Source organism: Chlamydotis macqueenii, chromosome 25 (assembly GCF_036417535.1).
Source record: "Chlamydotis macqueenii isolate bChlMac1 chromosome 25, bChlMac1.mat, whole genome shotgun sequence".
Lineage (NCBI taxonomy): Eukaryota > Metazoa > Chordata > Aves > Otidiformes > Otididae > Chlamydotis > Chlamydotis macqueenii.
In genome coordinates, this window is record NC_141580.1 from 787628 (window position 1) to 806499 (window position 18872).

The 18872-nt window shown below is 73.3% G+C and overlaps 2 protein-coding genes across 6 annotated transcripts; one reads left to right on the forward strand and one right to left on the reverse strand.

The window, feature by feature from the left end:
• The first annotated feature begins 258 nt into the window (after positions 1–258).
• Positions 259–13224, forward strand: THRA (thyroid hormone receptor alpha). 5 transcript variants are annotated; one of them, XM_086766990.1, is made up of 11 exons: positions 259–329; positions 5481–5539; positions 6103–6313; positions 7265–7326; positions 8181–8281; positions 8359–8506; positions 8652–8857; positions 9256–9402; positions 9484–9742; positions 10387–10571; positions 11532–13224. In XM_086766990.1, the coding sequence occupies exons 3-11, from the start codon at positions 6261–6263 to the stop codon at positions 11820–11822; spliced, it is 1452 nt and encodes a 483-aa protein (XP_086623116.1). In that variant the 5' UTR covers positions 259–329; positions 5481–5539; positions 6103–6260; the 3' UTR covers positions 11823–13224. The 5 variants fall into 5 exon arrangements, with proteins under 5 accessions (XP_086623116.1, XP_086623119.1, XP_086623120.1 ...); XM_086766993.1 differs by lacking the exon at positions 11532–13224 and adding an exon at positions 10853–10971; XM_086766991.1 differs by lacking the exon at positions 259–329 and adding an exon at positions 348–423.
• Positions 13225–18760, reverse strand: NR1D1 (nuclear receptor subfamily 1 group D member 1). The gene is given in 10 exon segments (XM_086766980.1): positions 13225–13837; positions 13915–14125; positions 14710–14895; positions 15035–15175; positions 15177–15329; positions 15331–15497; positions 15992–16136; positions 16218–16306; positions 16407–16754; positions 18614–18760. Coding segments are annotated over 10 exon segments (1668 nt in total). The 5' UTR covers positions 18642–18760; the 3' UTR covers positions 13225–13637.
• Between the last annotated feature and the right edge of the window lie 112 nt (positions 18761–18872).

Here is an 18872-nt window from a genome sequence, read left to right on the forward strand (position 1 = left end):
GACCCCATCCCCGTGGGCGCTGTCCCCGGTGCCCGCTGTCACCGTCCCGGGCTCCCCACGCGCACCGTCTCCACTCGGACGCGGCCACCGCCCCCCACCTCCCGTGTCCGTCGCTCCCCCGTGGGTCCCCACGCGGGGGTCCGCGGGGCGGGCGCGGCGGGTGCAGGGAGCGGCTGCTGCCGGCGGAGGGGGCTGCGGCCGCGGCGGAGCGGGCGGGCGGGCGGGCGGCGGGGCCGGGGGCGGAGCCAGCAGCCGTCGGTCGCCGCCGCCGCCGCCGCTGCGCCCCGCTCCGCTCCGCGCCCCGCTCCGCGCCCGCCGCCGCCGCCCAGGTACGGCCCGAGCGGGCCCCGCCGCCCCCGCGCCCCCGCCCGGTGCCGGACCGCCGGCCGCGGCCCCCCCCGGGCTGAGCCCGGCCGCAGTTCGGTGCGTGTAACGCGGGGAGGGTGAACGGGGCGGGGGGGTCGGGGCGGGGGGGGCCCGGCCTGAGCGCGCACCGGGAGGAAAAACACGGGTAAATATTTTTATTGGGGGGAGGCGGAGAAAAAAAACAAAAAAAAAAGAAAAAAAAATCCGGGCGTTTGGCGTGGGGCGGGAGCGCGTCCCCCGTGGGGCCGGGAGGGGCCCGCGCCCCCCCGCCGCTGCAGCGCGGGGCTGCCCACGGGGCACGGCCGCTGCCCCCCGCCCGCCACGCCACGGCTGAGGGGGGAGGGCGGAAGGACGGCGGGGAGCTCCCCCCGTGGCCCCCGCGGCGGCTGCGTGGCCGTGGCGTGGCGCGGCGGGGGCCCGTGGGCCCGGGCCGTGGCGTGGCTCTGCGGTGACGGGTGCGGGGCCGTGCCGTGGGCAGGCCGGGGCCGTGTCACGGGGAGGGGGGGGCCGTGGCCGTGCCCCGTGGCCGTCCCCGCCCGCTCCCGCTCCTGGCAGCGGCGGCAGGAATGCCTGCGATTTTTTTTTTATTTTTTTTTTTATTTTTTTTATTATATTTTTCTGCGCCGGGAGCAGAGCGCGGGAGGGGGGGCTGGGGGGGGGGGCGGTTCGGCCGCTCCCGGCTGGGGCGGGAGCAGCGGGGGGCGTCCCCAGTGCTGGGGGAGGGGGGGCTCCGGCCCCGCACCCCGGGGTTGCCCGCGCCGAGCGGGGCGGGGCGGGGCGGGGGCTCCTCTCCCCACTCCGCCCCGTGGTCCCGCGTGGGGAGGGGGGCCCAGGCCGCCGCGTCCCCCCACCCCAACCCCGGAGTGGGGGGGCCGGATCCTGCCCGGAGTGCGGCGGTCCCGGTGCCGCGGGCGGGGCGCGGGCTGCGGCCCCGGCCGGGGTCCGGTGCGTGTCGTCCCCCCCCCACCCCACGGTGCGGGGAAACTGAGGCAGCGCGGCCAAGGTCACCCCGGGACCGGACGGCCCTGCCCGGGCCTCCGGCTCGGCGGCGGCCCCGCTCCGACCTTCAGCCGCGGGGGGGCCGGGGGCTCACCCCACCTGACCCCCGCCGGCACCGGGGACCCCCGGGGGCTCCGGCAGGGCGGGGCGAGGGGGCCGCCGTGGGGCGCGGGCAGGCCCCGGTGGAACCGGTTTGGGGAGGGGGGGGGGCTCCCCCGCCTCGGGGGTCTTGGCGCAGGGTGGGGGCGCGGCGCTCCCCCCCCCCCACCGGGGCTGCCGTGGGCTGCGTGTGCCCCCTCCCGCCCCCCCCAATGCTCGCGGTCCGGCGTGGGGGGAGGTCCCGCGCGGGGGTCTGTGCCTGATGCCCGCCGCCCGGCCGCGGCCGTGACCTTCGCGTGGCAGTGGTGGGTGGGGGTCCGGGGCAGCACGGAGGGGGCGGCCCGGTCCGGGCGCTGAGCGGCCGCGCACCCCTGGGGCCCCCCCCACGCTCGTCCCCTCCTGGGGGGCTCCAGGAAGCGCCCCCCCCCCTCCGTCGCTCGCCATCTCGCCGTGCGCTTCCCGGCGGGGCCCGGCCGGGGGTCCCAGCCCGCATCCCCCCCACCCAAGGGTGTCAGCCCGCACCCTCCCCCCGGGGGTCCGAGCTCGCACACACCCCGAGGGTCCCAGCCCCCCACCGCCTCCGGCCCTGCCGGACCCCGCGCAGCCGCCGGTGCGCGGGGGCGGGGCCGGACGCCTGGGTCCCCTTCCAGGCTGGTGGGGGGAGCAGCGGGGGGGGGATGCGGTGAAGACGAGGGCGGGCGCGGGCCGGACGCCCGAGGCCCCACTCAGGCTGGATGGGGGAGGGGGGCAGCTGGGCTGAGACCCCCCCATCCCGAGGCGGTGGCGTACGGGGGTGCCCCCCCTCACCCCGGCACTGCGGACCCCCGGGGTCAGGCGGCTATGGGGACATTGCAGGGACCATCCCCCCTTCCCCGTGTCCCCTTCCCGAGTGGGAGGTGGAACCCAGGAGCACCCCCTCGCTCCGCCACCAGGCCCTGGTGCACGTGAACCGGGTGAGCCCCCGATTTAGAAACGGCCCCGTCCCCGTGCCAAGCGCTGAGAATAGCTCCCCGGCGTCCCGGCACAGCCTCACCGGGCCGGGGGCACCCCGCGGGGCTCGGGGTGCGCGCCCGCTTGCCCGGCTGAGACCGCGCGCACTCGGCACACGCCAGGCGCCCGGGGGTCCCCATCGGGTGTCCTTTGTGGGACAGGAGGAGCAGGGGCCCAGGGATCCGGCTGCGTCGTCTGCCGAGCAGCTCCGCGCCGGTGGGATGGGGAAACCGAGGCACGGCCGAGCAGGGTGAGGGCAGCGGAGCTGGGGCGGCCACCTCGTCCTGGTCGCGTGCTCGGGTGTCGCGGGAAGGAGCGGCCGGCGCAGCCTCGGTTGGGCTTAACGGCACCAGGAATCCCGTGGGGTTGGCGGTGGCTGCGGGGCCGGACGGGGGTCGAGGTCACGGCGCAAGGTCCCCGCAGTGGCGATCCGGGAGCCGTCAGAGGCGTGAGGCCGTGGCGGCCGCGGGTGCCCGGTCAGCGCCAGGGCAGGTCACCGTCCCCGCGGCCGCCCGCCCTCGCTCGGGTGGCGGCTTCGCCGAGTGGCCGAACGCTGGCGGGCCTGGGCTCCGCCATCCCATCCCTCAGCGCGGCTCAGACCCCGTGTGCGTGGGGAAGGGGCACAGCGCGCGTCCCACGTGGCACGGGGTGGGCTGCCCTGATGTCAGGCCCATGGCATCCCTCGCGCTGGGGCTGCCCAGCTGCTGCGCATGCCGGGGATTCCTGCAGCCTCCCGGCACGCCGGGCCCCACCACGTGCCGCCACGCGTGCCCCGCGACGCCGGGCACCCCGCGACGCCAGGCGCCTCACGGCACCGGCCGTAGGGTGACACGCACCAGCAGAGCGGCAGGGTAAGCACGGGGCAGCGGGCAAGGACGCGCGTGTGGCACTGGGCGCAGCCGCACACGTGGGCCCCGGCGCGTGCCGGGTGCTGCCAGCCGTGCCACGGCAGGTGCCCCTGCGCCTGGCCGCCGTCCCGCAGCGCGGTCCTGCCAGCTGCCGCGGCCAGGCTTTCTCCGGCTGGGGCAGAGCGATGCTGCGCCGGTGCCCGCCGTCCCGCTGCCCGCCACCGCCGGCACAACTGGGCGTCGCGTGCCGGCGTCTGGCGCATGTGGTGTTGGCGGGTCTGCCCGTGGCGCCCTGCCCCCCGCCCGCACTAATCACGCTAATTGGCACCCTGGCTAAAGCGCTTAGGCCCTCACCTCCTCAGCCCAGATGGCAGCTGGCCGGGGGGAGGGGGCGCCCGGGACCCCCGGAGCCCATCTGTCCCGGGGGGGCAGGGACACCGGCGGGCGTCCCCGCGGGGCGTTCGCGATACCCGGCACCCGTGTTGGGCTGTGCCCGGGCGGCCGGTGCCTTGGCAGAGGGGCGTCCCCCGGGCTGTGGTCCCTGTCCCAGAGGGTCCCCGAGGTGGCACCCCCTGGGAGCGGGGTGCTGGGTGTCCCCCGCGGACCGACGTGGCTCCCGCCGCCGGCCCAGCCCCGGACTTTGCCCCCACGTTGTTTTCCGTTGCCTGCAACCACCCGACTCAGCAGAAACGCTCCCCTGGGCGTGGGGCTGGGCTGGGGAGGGGGCACGGGGTGGGGGAGCCCCCGCCGGCTGCCAGCCTGCTCCCACACAGCCCCGTGCCTGGTCCCGCAGGGTGGGGACACACGGGTTGTGGTGCCACGCGGCACGGTGAGAGGGGAGGCTGAGACCTGACTGCGTTCATCGCATGTGTGTCGAGGAGGAGAGCCGCCTGCCCTGCCTGTCTGGGCCGCCACAGCACGCCCGGGATTCCTCGAGCGAGGGTTCCTGGAGCGGCGCCGTGGGTGCCGGCGATCCCGGGGGTGTCGGCGGGGGCTGTCGGGGACGCTTGCCGGCGCGGGCGAGCCCCGACTTAGCGGCGCTGAGCCCTGGCTTTAGCCCTAAGCCCCTCTAATTCGACACCGCTCGCTGGCCGGGCCGCCCCCAGCGGGGAAACTGAGGCAGCCAGATTTCAGAGCGCCCCACGGCCAGCTTGGGCACCCCACATGTGCACCGAGCGGGTCGGGGCTCTGCTGGTGTGCGGGGTCCCCGGGGGGAAGAGGGGGCGGGGGGCGGCGGGGGGGCCGGTGCCCGGCGGGGGCCGCGCAGCCCTGGCGCCCTGCCAGTGCCTATACTTGGAAGTCTCCGCGCGCTGTTCCCATATGGAACAAACATTTGCTGCAGCCCCCGGCCGCGCCGCCTCTATAGGTGCAGCCGGCCCCGAAGCGCGGCCGGGAGCTGCGGTGAGGAGCCCCGGCCCCCGCCCTGCGCCCCCCGAGCTTGGGGGTGGCGGGTGCCCCGCCGGGCAGCGGTTTCCCTGCAAAGGCAGAGGCAGGCGATGGCCCCCGCCCTGGACCACGTGCGTGGGGGGGGGGGGGAGGGTCTGCGGGGACCCCTCTCGCGAAGCCTCTCGTGCACGCGCGCTCGGCCCCCCCAGCCCCCCCCCCCCGCCCCCCCACCCCGCGTGGGGTGCTGCCGGACGCCCGTGGGTGCGGCATCCCGCGCCCTCCTCATCCCGGGCATCCCCGGCTGGAGGGGGGCCAGGGGGCCGGGCCGGGGGTGCCCCACGGCGTGGGGGTGCTGGGGGGGCGGGGGTCCGGGCGCAGCCGCGCCTGGGCCGCTGCGTTTTAAATCCGGCGGAGGAATTCCTGCCGCGGCCAAGACAAACGTGACCTACTTTCTGCCCGGCCCCGCGCGGAGCGAGCAGCCCCAGGGCCGGGCACGGCGCCCGGCACAGCCCCGCGCCCCCCCGCGCGGGCCGGGGGCCCCCACGCCCCCCCCCGCGCCACGGGTCGCCGGGGGTTCACGGGGGGGCGCTGGCAAGCGGGCCCACCCCCCCCCCCGTCCGGCTGGGGTGCGGGGTGGGTGCTGGGCACCCGTGGGGACGCGGAGCCTGAGGGGGGGTCCGCCGGGGTGGTGCCTCGGTTTCCCCGTCACGGGAGTTTGCGGGTGGGGGGGTCGGTGGGTGTCCCTCGTGCTGCCCCCCGCCCCGGCCCCACCGTGCCGTGTCTTTGCCGCAGGAGAGCTCGCAGAGGAGGGATCGCCCGCACCCCCCCGGCCCCCCGGCGCCCCCCGCCCCGTAAGTCTCTCCCCGCCCGGCCAGGCTGGGTCACACGTGTGGCGAATGCATTGGGGCTCAGCCTGGGCGCCGCACCCACGGGGGCTCCCCTGGGCCAGGGGGGCTGCTCTGCGTGCCCCCAGCCCTGCCCCACAGCTGGGTGCAGCACCCGCTGCCGCCGCTGCACGCGCCTGTGCTTCCCTGCACGCTCTTGCACACCCACACGCGCTCTCACGCTTCTCGCATGCTCTTGCACGGCCTTGCATGCCCGTGCACATTTTTGCACGCCCCGCACGCTCTCGCCCAGCCCTGCACACCCGCGCGTGCTCTCGCCCAGCCCCCCCCCGCCGTTGCACGCACCCTGCGAGCCCTCGCTCGCTCCACGTGTTCTCGCACGTCCCTCGTGCTCTCGCCCAGCCCCGTGCACTCTGCACGCCGTCGCACGCTCCGCGCGGCCTTGCACACCCTGCGTGCTCTCACGCGCTCCATGCATTCCGGGCCCCCCCTGCCTGCTCCCGCCCGGCCCCGCACCGCGGCGCGCGGTCCCGTGGGGGTCCGGGCTCAGGCGCGGTTTGTTTTGGCAGGGTCCGGCCCGGGATGCTGTGCGGAGCTGAGCACTGAGGCGGGCGCCATGGGGTGCGCGTCGTAGCCCCCCACCCCGCGCCGTGGCCCCCCTGCGCGTGGCACCGGTGGCGGAGCCCGCTCGGTCGGTGCTGAGCGCTCCTTGATGGAATTGCGGTGAATGGAACAGAAGCCCAGCACCCTGGACCCGCTGTCGGAGCCAGAGGACACCCGGTGAGCCCCCGTGGCCCTGTGCCGTGTCCCCCCATGTCCCCCCACGCGTCCCTGCGTGCTCGTGTACGTCCCCGTGCCCTGCGCGTCACCGTGCCCTCGTGCCTCCGCGCCTGCCGTGTCCCCGTGCCCTGGGTATCCCCAGCACCCCCGTTCCCCACGTGTCTCCATGTGTCCCCACGCCTGCGTGGCCCCCACTCGTGTCCGTGACCCCCCCCGCGGGAGCCTCTCCTGGCCACCTCCCTGCGAGGCCCCTCAGCCGCCCTGTCCCGGGGCTATTTCGGGAGGGCCGCCTGCCCCGGGGTCACCTTGGGCTGGAGCCCGGGACCCCCCCCCAGCCGCAGGTGCCCGTCCCCGTGGCCTCGGGCCCCCCAGGCCCACCCGTGCCCAGCGCCTCCGCCAATGGGCCGGTGCGGTGCGGGCGAGGCGCGGACCCCCGCCGCCCGCCATTGGCTGGGCCCCTCTGATGTCACTTCCCCGCTGAGCCAAAAGGACATTTTGTCTTTGACTGTAAATGAGCCCCTCCCCCACCCGCCCCTCCCCCACCCTTTCCCTGCCCCTCCTCCACCCACCACCCCTTCCCTTCCCCTCCCCTCCCCCACCCGCCACCCTTTCCCTTCCCGTCCCCCTCCCCCTTCCCTGCCCCTCCCTCCCTCCCCACAGCCCCGCCTGAGCCCCCCCGGGCGATGCCGAGTCCCGGGTCGGGGGTCCCTAGGGCCCCTGCCTCACCCTCTCGCCCTGCACCCGGGGGTCCGTGTCCTGGCTCACCCCCCAGCCGGACCTCACGCGTGACATCGCCCCTGCCCGGGACCCTCCGGGGCGAGGGGTGCCCACCTCCTGTCCATGGGGGCTGTGGGTGGCCACGGGGGGCTGTGGGGGGCTGCGGGGGGCTGCGGGGGTCCGCGGGGGCTGGTGGGGGGCCGTGGGGCTCCGTCCCAGCCTGCCCCCCCGCAGGTGGCTGGATGGCAAGCGCAAGAGAAAGAGCAGCCAATGTTTGGTGAAGAGCAGCATGTCAGGTACGGCCCCCCGGCCCCCGCGTCCCCTGGGCCCCCCGTCACCCCCCTGGCTCCCGCAGGCCCCGCGTGTCCCGCCTGCGTCCCACGGGCACCCCCCCCGCCCTTGCCGGGCACCCGGAGACCCCCGGGCACCCCACACTCCCGCCCAGCACCCCGCGGCCCCTGCCGGGACCCCTACAGCCCCGTGGGGGGCTCGTCCCCCTCCCTGGCCGTGGCACGGGCCGGCGCTATCGGGGCCGGCAGCACCCTGGGGTGGGAGATAAGGGGGGCGCGGGCGGGCGCTGCCCCCCAGCCCTGCCCCATTCCCCAGCGGGGAGCGGCCGCGCCGGCGGGATCCTGCGGGCGGGAGGAGGGGCCGGTGGAGGCACCCAGGGTCCGGCTCCCAGCCCGTCCCTGGGGTGGGGGAGGACGTGGGGCTCCCCAACATACAGCACCCGGGGGGGGGGCTCTCGGGGGTCCGCACGCCTGGGTCGGCTCCGTCCCGGGTGGACGAGGGGATCCTGGGGTGCTGGGGACCCCCCCCATCGCGGAGCCTCTGTGCCTCAGTTTCCCCGTGAGGTCGGGGGGGGGGGGGGGCTGCTCCCCAGGCTGGGGGACCCCGGACAATGGCAGGGACAGTGGGCCATTGTGTGCCGGGGGGACAGCGACGCCCCCCCGCCACCCAGCCGGATAATGGGAGCTTTATTGCTGCGGGGGGCTCGGGCAGCCCCCCTGCCCCCCCCAGCCTTTAACCCTTCCCGTGCCGGGGCTGCTGCGGGGGAACAGCGCAGGGCTGGGGGGAGGCGGGCGCTGCCGCAGGGGGAAGCCGCGGCACGGGGCGCGGCGAGGGGTGCGTGACGCGCGGCGTCCCGCAGGGTACATCCCTAGTTACCTGGACAAAGATGAGCAGTGCGTGGTGTGCGGGGACAAAGCCACCGGCTACCACTACCGCTGCATCACCTGCGAGGGCTGCAAGGTGAGGGGGTGGGGACGGGCGGGGGGGCGGGCTGGGGGCTCACCGGGGCTCACCGCCGTCCCCCACACCGTCCCCAGGGATTTTTCCGTCGGACCATCCAGAAGAACCTGCACCCCACCTACTCCTGCAAGTACGATGGCTGCTGCGTCATCGACAAGATCACGCGCAACCAGTGCCAGCTCTGCCGCTTCAAGAAGTGCATCTCCGTGGGCATGGCCATGGACCGTGAGTGCGGGGGCGCGGGGGGCACCACTGCCGCCACAGGGTCCCGGCGCGGCCAGCGGCGGCGTGGGGCGCCGTGCCGCGGCCGTGGGTCGGGCTGGCCGGCCCGGCGTGGGGGGTCCCGGCTGACGCGGGGGGCTCCCGGCAGTGGTGCTGGACGACTCGAAGCGGGTAGCGAAGCGGAAGCTGATCGAGGAGAACCGGGAGCGGCGGCGGAAGGAGGAGATGATCAAGTCGCTGCAGCATCGCCCCAACCCCAGCGCGGAGGAGTGGGAGCTGATCCACGTGGTGACGGAAGCCCACCGCAGCACCAACGCCCAGGGCAGCCACTGGAAGCAGAAGCGGAAATTCCTGGTGAGGGCAGGGGGCTGGGGGTCGGGGGGAGCCCACCAGCACCCCGGACCCCTGCCCCGGCCAGTGGCAGCTGAGCACCTGCACGCTCGGTGCACGCATGGCCAGCAGTGCTCACAGTGCCCCTGCACCGGGGGGGGTGGGACATCACCCGGTGTCCTTGAGCCTGTCACCCCCGGGAGGGTTAGGGGGCGAGCGGTGACCGAAGGGGACAGCTGTGCCCTGCGCGGTGGCCCCGGCCCTGGCCCCAGGACGCCGCTGGCACGCAGCTCCCTCTCCTGGCTGCTGCCCTGTGCCGGGCTCTGTCTCGGTTCCCCCCACCACGATGGGGGTCCCTGGGGTGGGGAGGGGGACGCAGACGGTCACCCCACGCCCCCCAACCCCCCCGTCTGTCCCCGCAGCCCGAGGACATCGGCCAGTCGCCCATGGCCTCCATGCCTGACGGGGACAAAGTCGACCTGGAGGCGTTCAGCGAGTTTACAAAAATCATCACCCCGGCCATCACCCGCGTGGTCGACTTTGCCAAAAAACTGCCCATGTTTTCGGAGGTAAGGGGGGGGCGCGGCGGGGGCTGGCGGGGCTGGGGCCGCAGCGAGCCCCCCGCCGCCGCTGACGCGTGTCCCCCTCAGCTGCCTTGCGAAGACCAGATCATCCTGCTGAAGGGCTGCTGCATGGAGATCATGTCGCTGCGGGCGGCCGTGCGCTACGACCCCGAGAGCGAGACGCTGACGCTCAGCGGGGAGATGGCCGTCAAGCGCGAGCAGCTGAAGAACGGCGGCCTCGGCGTCGTCTCCGATGCCATCTTTGACCTGGGCAAGTCCCTCTCTGCCTTCAACCTGGACGACACCGAGGTGGCCCTGCTCCAGGCCGTGCTGCTCATGTCCTCAGGTAGCGGCGGCGGCGGCCACCCCCGGGGCTGGGGGGGGAATGAGTGGGCACCCCGATGCCAGAGTCCCCAGCATCACGGGGGTGCATGGGGCTGTGCACCCTGGGGAAACTCAGCCCCGCTGGCTTTCGGGGGGATTTGGGGTGGGCGCTGCAGTGCCCCAGGGTGCCTGGGCTTGGGAGAGTCCTCAGCATCCTGGGGGTGCGTGGGGCTGCGCACCCTGATGCGGTGAGCCCGCGGAGGTGGGCACGGCCGGGCGCTCCCAGGGTGGGCACTGAAATGCCCCTGGGGAGCCGTGCCAGGCTGTGCTGGGGGGATGTGGGGTGAACACCCCAGTTCCTGGGGCTCGGGGGAGCCATGCCAGCCTGCGTGGGGTGGGGGGAGAAACGAGGTGGGCACCCCAATGCCCAGAGCCCCGGGGAGCTGTGCCAGGCTGGAGGGGGTGCTGGGGTGGGCACCCGAATCCCCAGTGCCGCGGCCTGGGGAGGGCCAAGGGGTGGGCACCCCGGTGCCAGCCCTCACGGTGGGGGGATTCTGCGGGACAGGCCCCCTGACAGCCCCGACACCCCGCATGCCTTGGGGCGCACGGCCTTACGGGTGGCAGCCCCCGCGCCCCCCGCCGGCCACCCGACCGCTGTTCCCGCAGACCGGACGGGGCTGATCTGCGTGGAGAAGATCGAGAAGTGCCAGGAGACGTACCTGCTGGCCTTCGAGCACTACATCAACTACCGCAAACACAACATTCCCCACTTCTGGCCCAAGCTGCTGATGAAGGTGACGGATCTGCGGATGATCGGCGCCTGCCACGCCAGCCGCTTCCTGCACATGAAGGTGGAGTGTCCCACCGAGCTCTTCCCCCCGCTCTTCCTCGAGGTCTTCGAGGACCAGGAGGTGTAGGGCTGCCCCCCCGTCTCCCACCCCGCTCTGACCCCCCCCTCCTCACCCGCCACGTTTTTTCTTATCCCTGCCCCCTCCCCAGGGGCGGGGGGCGGGGGGGGGATGCTGCGCCCAGGGTGGGGGTCCCGCGCCCAGGGTGGGGGCCCCGCTGCGGCCCCCTCGCCCCCCCCTCGCCCCGCGCCCCAGGACTTGACGAATTTTGTTTGTTTGCACAGGGAAGGGCCCCGACGGTCGAGCGTTTCCTTTATTGTCCTTCTCTTCTTAGATTATTATTTTTTAAGCATTTATTTCCCTCCCTGCGAGGCTAAAATATTAAACTAACTGCACTTTGGAAGGAGAGAGGAGGAGGAGGAGGAGGAAGAGCAGAGGAGAGCAGGGGGCTCTGGGCTGCACAGGGAGAGGCTGCCCGGCCGGGGGGGCCGCGGCCGCATGCACTTTTGGCCGGGCAGCGGCGCAGGGGCTGGAGGGGGGTCCAGGACCCCCCCGTAGCGGGGCAGGGGATGCGGAGGGCACGCGGGCGGTGAGGGGAGACCCCAGCTCCATGGGGGTGCAGGGCTGGTGGCCCCCCCTTGCCTGCCGGCCTCTGGGTCTGCCCCAGCTGGGGTGGCGCCCCCCCCCCAACGGCACCCCCACACCCCCTAAATTTGGGGCCAGAGTCGGGGCTTTGGTTTTCTCTGTCTTTTTTGGGCTGAGAGCAGACGATTTTGTGCCAAGCGCCGGTGGACGGTGGGCGCTGCGGGACGCCGGGGGAGGGGGGCCGTGGGGATCCACTGCGGCTGCCCCCCCCACCCCCCCTTTTCCGTTGTCCTTTTTTTTTGTTTGTTTTGTTTGTTTGTTTTGGTTTTTTTTTTTTTCCCCCCTTGTCCTCATGGGTTTGTTTGTCGTGTCCGTCAGGAGTTGCAATGGCCCTGGAGGCGCCGGCGGGGTGGGCGAGGGGCAGCAGGTGCCCCCCCAGGACTCCCCACAGCCCCCACTGCACTACTGCCCCAGCCCCCCGGCAGCAGCACTTTGGGGGGCTGCACCCCCCAACTGCCCCCCTGCTGCCAGAGGGGGCCAGGCTACAGCAGGGGCCAGGGGGGACCCGGGGGGAGGGAGCCGGGGGTCCCGGCTCGGCGGGGGACAGGGCTGCAGTGGGGGCACCCGGGAATGGTTTATCACCTTTTCCCCCCCAGTTTAGGTTTGTGAATTTTTTCTTACCTCAGGCGGAGGCCGAGGGGGGGGCGCGGGCCAGGGGGCGGCCGGCAGCCTGCCGGGGCCCACCTAAGCTAATATATATATATATAAATATATATAAAATATATAATTTTTGTAATTAAAAAAAAAAATCTTTTTACGGGTCGTTTAAAAGCAGAAATCCCACCACGAGACGCTTCCCCCGCACTGGGCACAGGGGTCCGGGCCGGGCCCCCCCCACCACACCCCGGCTGCCCCACCGTGGGGGTCGCGTCTGGGGGCCACGCCAGACCCCCCCCGCAGCCGGGTCGGGGGGTGCGGTGGGGCCGTGGCACACGGGGTGCCCTGTGGTGCCCCCGGCCCCTCACGGCAGGGCCGGCTTCGCACTTGGTGCAAAATGTCTTAAACTCACCCGGGTGCCCGGCGCGGCCCCCGGTGAGCACCATGTGCCGGCTGCGGGTTGTGCAATAGGAGCTGGTGCCGGAAAACACCGATGCCCGTGCCGGGGGGGGGCGGGACGTGGGGTTTGGGTGTTTACCCCCCCGGCAGCACCGGCCCCCGCTGCCCGCGGTCGCGCTCAGCCCTGCCCCGCGTGTGCCATCCTCACCACGTGCCTTCGGGCTGCGGGCATGGGCTGCGGCCCCCGCCGCACGGCACCCGGGCGATGCCCATGCCGGGCGATGCCGCTGCGACGGCCGCGCCGCGCAACGCTGGTGCAACGGTCGTGCGGCGCCCGTGCCGGTGCCACGCAATGGCCGTGCGACACCCGTGCGTCCCCCCCGCACAGTCCGCGTGATGCTGTGCGTGCCTGCCCGCATGCCCGTGCGCGGCATGGCCGGGCAGAGCTGTCGCAGGATTGTCTCTTAAGCAGCGAACGTGACCCCCGCAGCCGTGCGGTGGCTCATCCTGGGGGCGCAGCCTGGCCCCCGCCCCACTGGCCGCCGCGCCCTCGCACTCCCCTCGTGCCCCCCGGGCCGCTCCCTCTCGTCTCCGTCTGCGTCGCCGTCGCACGTCCAGCATCGGCCCCGGCTTCGCCCGTGGGGGCGGCAGAACCGGTGCCCCCCACCTCGCCACCTCCCCCGGGCCGTCCCCGTCCCCGCGCCCCCCCCGTCCCCGCGTCCCCGTCCCCCCCAAGCACATACCTCATGGCTCCTGGAGCTGCCCCTGCTTGGGGCCGCGGCGAGCCCCGCCGGCACGCCCTGGCACGCCCCGGCACGGCTCGGCACAGCCCGGCGCGGGGTCCCCCTACTATGCATGGTGCCGCAGTGGCGGCGGGGGCTGCGGCCGGCGTCGCTGAATGTAGGGCGCGGGACAGGGGGCCGCCGAGCTCCGTGACAATCACAGTCTGTGACGTGCGATTTTAAACCCTTTTGTGTTTTGGTCAGGATTTTAAAGAAAGATATTTTTATGGTAATTGTTGCTGGTCTATTTTACTATATATTTATGTAATAAATATATGATGAAAAAAACAAAAACAACCAAACCCAACCAAACCCACCCACACAGCTCGGCTGGATCCGGCCTCTGCTTTCCACCGCTGGCTGCCAGAGTGGGGGGGCCGGGGCGGGGGAACCCCCCCCGTGCTGCCAGCGGAGCCGTGGGGCTGGTGCCCGAGTTGGGGTGGGATTGGGGGGGAGGGGGGGGGCGGTCCTGGTATCCTGGTGCCCACCCAGGGGGGTGCAGCCCCCCCCCCCAGGAGTCCGGCGGGTGCCGTGGGGTTCGTGCTGCCCCTCGTGGGGGGTCGTGTGTGGGTGCGTCTCCCCAGCCCGCGGTGCTATGTACAGGGGGCGGTGGGTGTGCGGGGGGGTCCCCGGGGTCCATGGGGCCCTACTGGGCGTCGATGCGGAAGGAGAGCAGCTTCTCGGAGTGGAGGTTGTTGAGGGTGCGCAGGTCCGGCAGCTTCAGCAGCAGCTTGGTGAAACGCGACGTCTCCGCCGGGTGCGTCTTCAGCACGAGGGCGCGCAGCGCGCGGATCAGCGTCTCCTGCAGCTGCTCCACCGACGCCGTGTCCTCCATGCCCGAGCGGTCTGCGGGGACGGGGCATCAGCGGGCGGGTGGCGATCGCTCCCCAACCCGGCACCCCCCGCGTCGCCCCGGCTCCCACCTGCCGAGACCAGGACGACGGCGGTGAAGAGCCCCAGCTCCTCGTCGGTGAGGTCGAGGGCGCTGAGCTTCTCACTGAACTCAAACATGGAGCCGAGCAGGTCGCCCATGCCCATGCCCCACAGCTCCTCCAGGCTGTACTTCGTCCGGCTCATGAACGTCACCGTCTGCTCCTTCACGTCGAACAGCGAGGCGAAGCGAACCATCAGCACCTGCGGCACACGCGGTGTCAGTGGGACGGGGGCACCCTGCAACGCTGTGGGGCACCATGCAATGCCGTGGGGCACTGTGCCATGCTGTGGGGCATTCTGCAACGCTGAGTACCATGCAATGCTGTGGGGCACCACGCGATGATGTGCTCCTTGCCAGGGCTCCATGCCATGGGGCACCGTGCCATGCCGTGGGGCACTATGCAATGCTATAGGGAACTGTGCCCATGCCATGGGGCTCCATGCCAGTCCATGGGGCACTGTGCCAAGCTGGGGGCCATCCTGCAACACTGTGGGCTACCATGCAATACCGTGGGCTACCGCACAATGCCATGGGCTACCATGCAACGCCACTGGGCACCATGCAACGCTGTGCTCCTTGCCAGGGCTCCATGCCGTGGGGCACTGTGCAGTGCTATGGGGCTCCATGCTAGGCTGTGGGGCACGGCAGCCGTGCCATGGTGCTCCACACCAGTCCACGAGGCACCACGCAACGCCATGGCGCGGCATGCGATGCCGTGGGGCGTCATGCTGTGCCACACGGCACCGCTCCCTCAGCAGAGCTCCTCGCCGCCCCGGGGACGTACCTCGAAGGTGCCGGCCTTCAGCAGGGTGACCTGGTCGTGCTGGGAGAGGGCCTGAAAGCCGGGAATGTGCTTGGCGAACTCGACCACCTCGCGGACGGCCGGGGTGAAGCTGAGGGAGAAATCCTCCCAGATCTCCTGCACCGAGCGCCCGCTGCGGCCGGGCGGGTGGCTGTTCATGGGGCAGGCCTGCGGGTGACGGCACGGCTCAGCCCGGCGCCGGGGGGCTCCCCGTGGCCCCGCCGCCGCGGCACGGCCAAGGCGATTAGCGCGATTAGCGGCTAAAAATACCCGGGGCCGGGGGAGCGGGAGCCCCCCGGGCGCTCACCGGCAGGACGTCCTTGGTGCCGCGGGGCCAGGGGCAGCCCCGCGCCGGGGGCTCGGGGCAGGCGGGGGGGCAGAGCCGGGGCTCGGGGGGGCCGGGGGCCCAGGCGGGGGGCGCGTCCCAGCGCAGGAGGCCGCTCTCGCAGGGCGGGGGGGGGTCCCAGCTTGTCGTGCGCGTAGACGAAGATCTCCTTGTGGGCCTTGGCCACCTGCGCGATGACGTCCTCGGTGGCCCCCCCCGGGCTGGGCGAGCGGGGGGGCGTCAGCTGCTGGGGGAACTGGGAGAAGCAGGCGGGGGGGGGCGAGCGGCAGGGGGCCGGGAGGCGGCGCGCGGCCCCCGCCCGGTGCTGGACCCTCGGCGGGGCCGGGCATCCCCGGCGGGACGCTGCCCACGCCGCTCATGGCGCTCTGCATCTCCGCCAGCATCCGCTGCTTCTCCCGCTTGGGGATGCGCCCGAAGCGCACCGCTGTGGGGGGACACTGGCGTCACTGGGCAGCACAGACCCGCCGGCGTCCCCCCAGCCCGCCGCCATGGGGTCCGGGGCTGCGGGGAGCGTAGCTGCACCTCCGCTCCCCGGCTTGGAGGGGACCCGGTCCTGGAGGGGACGTACAGCCCCCAGCACGGGAGATCCCGCCCCCAGAGGGGACGTACAGCCCCCGGCACGGGAGATCCCACCCCCAGAGGGGATGTACAGCCCCCAGCACGGGAGATCCCACCCCCAGAGGGGATGTACAGCCCCCAGCACGGGAGATCCCGCCCCCAGAGGGGATGTACAGCCCCCAGCACGGGGAAGGCGGGGAACGTCGGGACAGCACCCAGGGTAGGCAGGGGGACCTGACCCTGGAGGGGACATTCAGCCCAGGGCACGGCGGATCCCACTCCCGGAGGGGACGGACAGCACCGGACGCGGGGTCCCGCGGATCTGGTGGGACCCGGAGTCGGGGGCCGGGGCGAGCTCACCGTCGCGGGACATGCCGACCAGCAAACACTTTTTGAAGCGGCACTGCTGGCAGCGGTTGCGGTTGATGCGGATGATGGAGCAGTTCTCGTTCTTGAGGCACTTCTTGTACTGGATGTTCTGCTGGATGCTGCGGCGGAAGAAGCCCTGCGGGGCAGGGGGGTGCGTCACTCGGGCCCCCCACATTTCGGCAGGGGCTCTGCGCCCCCCCGGCCCCATCCCTGGTACCTTGCAGCCCTCGCAGGCGTGGACGCCGTAGTGGAAGCCGGAGGCGACGTCCCCACAGACCTTGCAGAGCAGCACCATCCCGTTCAGCTCTGCGGAGGGATGGGGGTGAGCGGGGTCCCGGGGTGCCCACTGTGGGGTCAGAGGGGGTGGAGACCACCCGACCGCCCCCCCCCCGCCCACCCCACTCACTGGTGACGGTGCTGCCGGCTTTGCTGGGTGAGCTGCGGCGCCGCTCGTCCACGGGGACCTGCTGCACCCCGGGGAAGTTCACCGAGGAGGCGTACGAGGAGGAGGAGGAGGAGGAGGAGGAGGACGAGGAGGAGGAGGATGAAGGGGAGCCGTCCTCACGGGGGGCCAGCGAGCCCCCACCGTAGGCGCGGGAGTCCTGGAGGGAGCCAGTGGGCGACGGGGGAAAGTAGGTGGGGAAGGGCTGGGAGCCCGACTGGGAGCTGCCGTTGGAGCTGTCGCTGCAGAGCGAAACCGGGCTGGTGCGGTTGGGCGAGGCGCCGCTGGAGCCCACGTAGCTGATCACACCGCCTGCGGGCAGAGCAGCGGGGCCACACATGCACTGAGCTGCGCTGGGCTCAGCTGCCCCCCCCGGATGAGGGGGGACCCCCAGAAGGCGATCGCAGCCCTGGGCGAGCTGGACGGGGGAGGGGGGGGGTCCCCAGGGAAACAATCCAGACCCGTGGGCGTCCTGCTGCACGTGCGCCAGCCGCCCTGAGTCAGGCACCGTGCCCGCCGGCTGCCACGGGTGCTGGCCCCACGTGGGACAGGGACAAGCAGGTTGCCCAGGGTGCGTGCGGGCTGGGGACACAGGCACGGCACCCCGGAAGCGCCGGTGGGAGGAGTGCGGGCCGTGAACCCGCTGGAAGTGTAACCGGGAGGTCACGGCAGTCGCGCCCACGGCGCAGCCCAGCTCCTGGCCCCACAGATCCCAACAGAGCCCCACGGCGTGGCACCGAGGGGGGTCCCAGTGCAGCCCCTTCTGTCAGGGGGCTGCAGCCTTGCTGCAAACGGCAGAGGCTGGGGGAGCCCTGCGTAGGGCAACCCCCCCAAAAGTGGGGAGCAGGCAGAGGTCACAGTGCCCCCCCACCCGCTCCCTGTCCCACGCGCGGGGCAGGGGCAGCAGCGCCGGGACACGGCTCCTGGCTGACCTCAAGGCCGGGACACATGGGAGGGTGATGCTGGGGACACACGGGATCGCCGGGGCCATGTGTCTCTCTCGCCGCACACAGTGCCACTGCCCTGTGTGTCACCATTCCCCCTCCTCCTTTTGTCACCGAGACAACAGGTAATCGAATTGGGGCCATCCCCACCTCCCTCGCCCCCAAAACTCGCAGCTCCTGGGGACCCCCAGCTTCTGGGACATTAAAATATTGGGGGGATCCCCCCACCCCAAAGCCCCGGGACCTCCCCAAAGTGGGGGGTCCCGGGGCTTTGGGGTGGGGGGATCCCCCCGAGAGGGCTGCACCAGGGAGCAGGGGCGCCCGTCCCCCCAAAAATCATCTGCCCCGCAGCTCAGGCGGCCTCACGCCGCTGCCCCACGTGCTTGAGCCGCACGTGGCCTCCCGCGGCCCCGCCCCTTCACGCTTTGTCCCAGCCCCTCCCGCGCCCTCCCATTGGTCGGACACGGCGGTCCCGCCCCTTCTCGTTGCCCCAGGAGATAGATCCCGCCCCCTCCTCATCGAAGGGGGTGCGTGTTGGAAAGGGCGAGCGCGAAAGGCGGTGGCGCCGCTTCCGGGTGTGACATCATAAAGGGAGGGGGCAGCGATGATGTCATGAGGCGGCCAATGGGCGGGGGGCGGGGCGGGGCTGCGGGGAAAACAAACTCCGCACGTGGCAGCGGCGGGGAGGGGGACACGTGCCGGGGGGGGGGACACGGACACACACACACACCGCCTCCGTCCCCCCCCCCTCCTCCCGGTGCGCGTCTCCGCGCGGGGCGTCCCGACACGCGTGGTACCGCCGCCGCCACCCACGGACCGTCCGGTCCCCCGCCGGTCCCGGTGCGGCGATCCCGGTCCGCGCTCCCCGCCGTGGGACCGGCCGTCAGGACTGCCCCGGTACCGGTAGCGATCTCCATCCCCCCGGACCGGAGCTCTCCCCGCTGCCGCCCTTCAGCTCCCGGTGTCCCAAACGCTCCCGGTGCCCCCGTGCATCCACGCCCCCCCCCCCCCGCTCCGTTCCCGTTGCCGCATCCCCGCATCCTCACGCGTCCCGTCCCGGCGGGGAGCAGCTCCGCTCGGGGCTGCGGTCCCGGTGCGGATCCCGCCCGGCGCGCTCTGAAGGACCCCCCGCCGCCCCCCGCCCCGATCCCGCTGTCCGGACCCCTCGGACCCGCGGTCGCAGCCGCCCGCCGCCAGCCCGGTGCCCGGTTCCTGCAGGGCACTGACCTGTGCTACCGGCCTCGGGGGCGGCCATCCTGGGGCTGCAGGGGTGCGGGGGTCTGCGGGGGGGTGCGGGAGCCGCGCTGAGCCGTGCCGCGCCGCCGCCCGCCCGGGGCCGTTGTGCGCCCGCCGCCCGCCCCGCCGCCCGCCCGGCACCGGCCGCGGCTGCGCACTGGGCCGCACGCGGCGCCGCCGCCTCCCCCATGTGACGCCCGGGGAGCGCCTCGTGCCCCAGTGACACACTTTCCGCCGGCGGGGAGCCCGG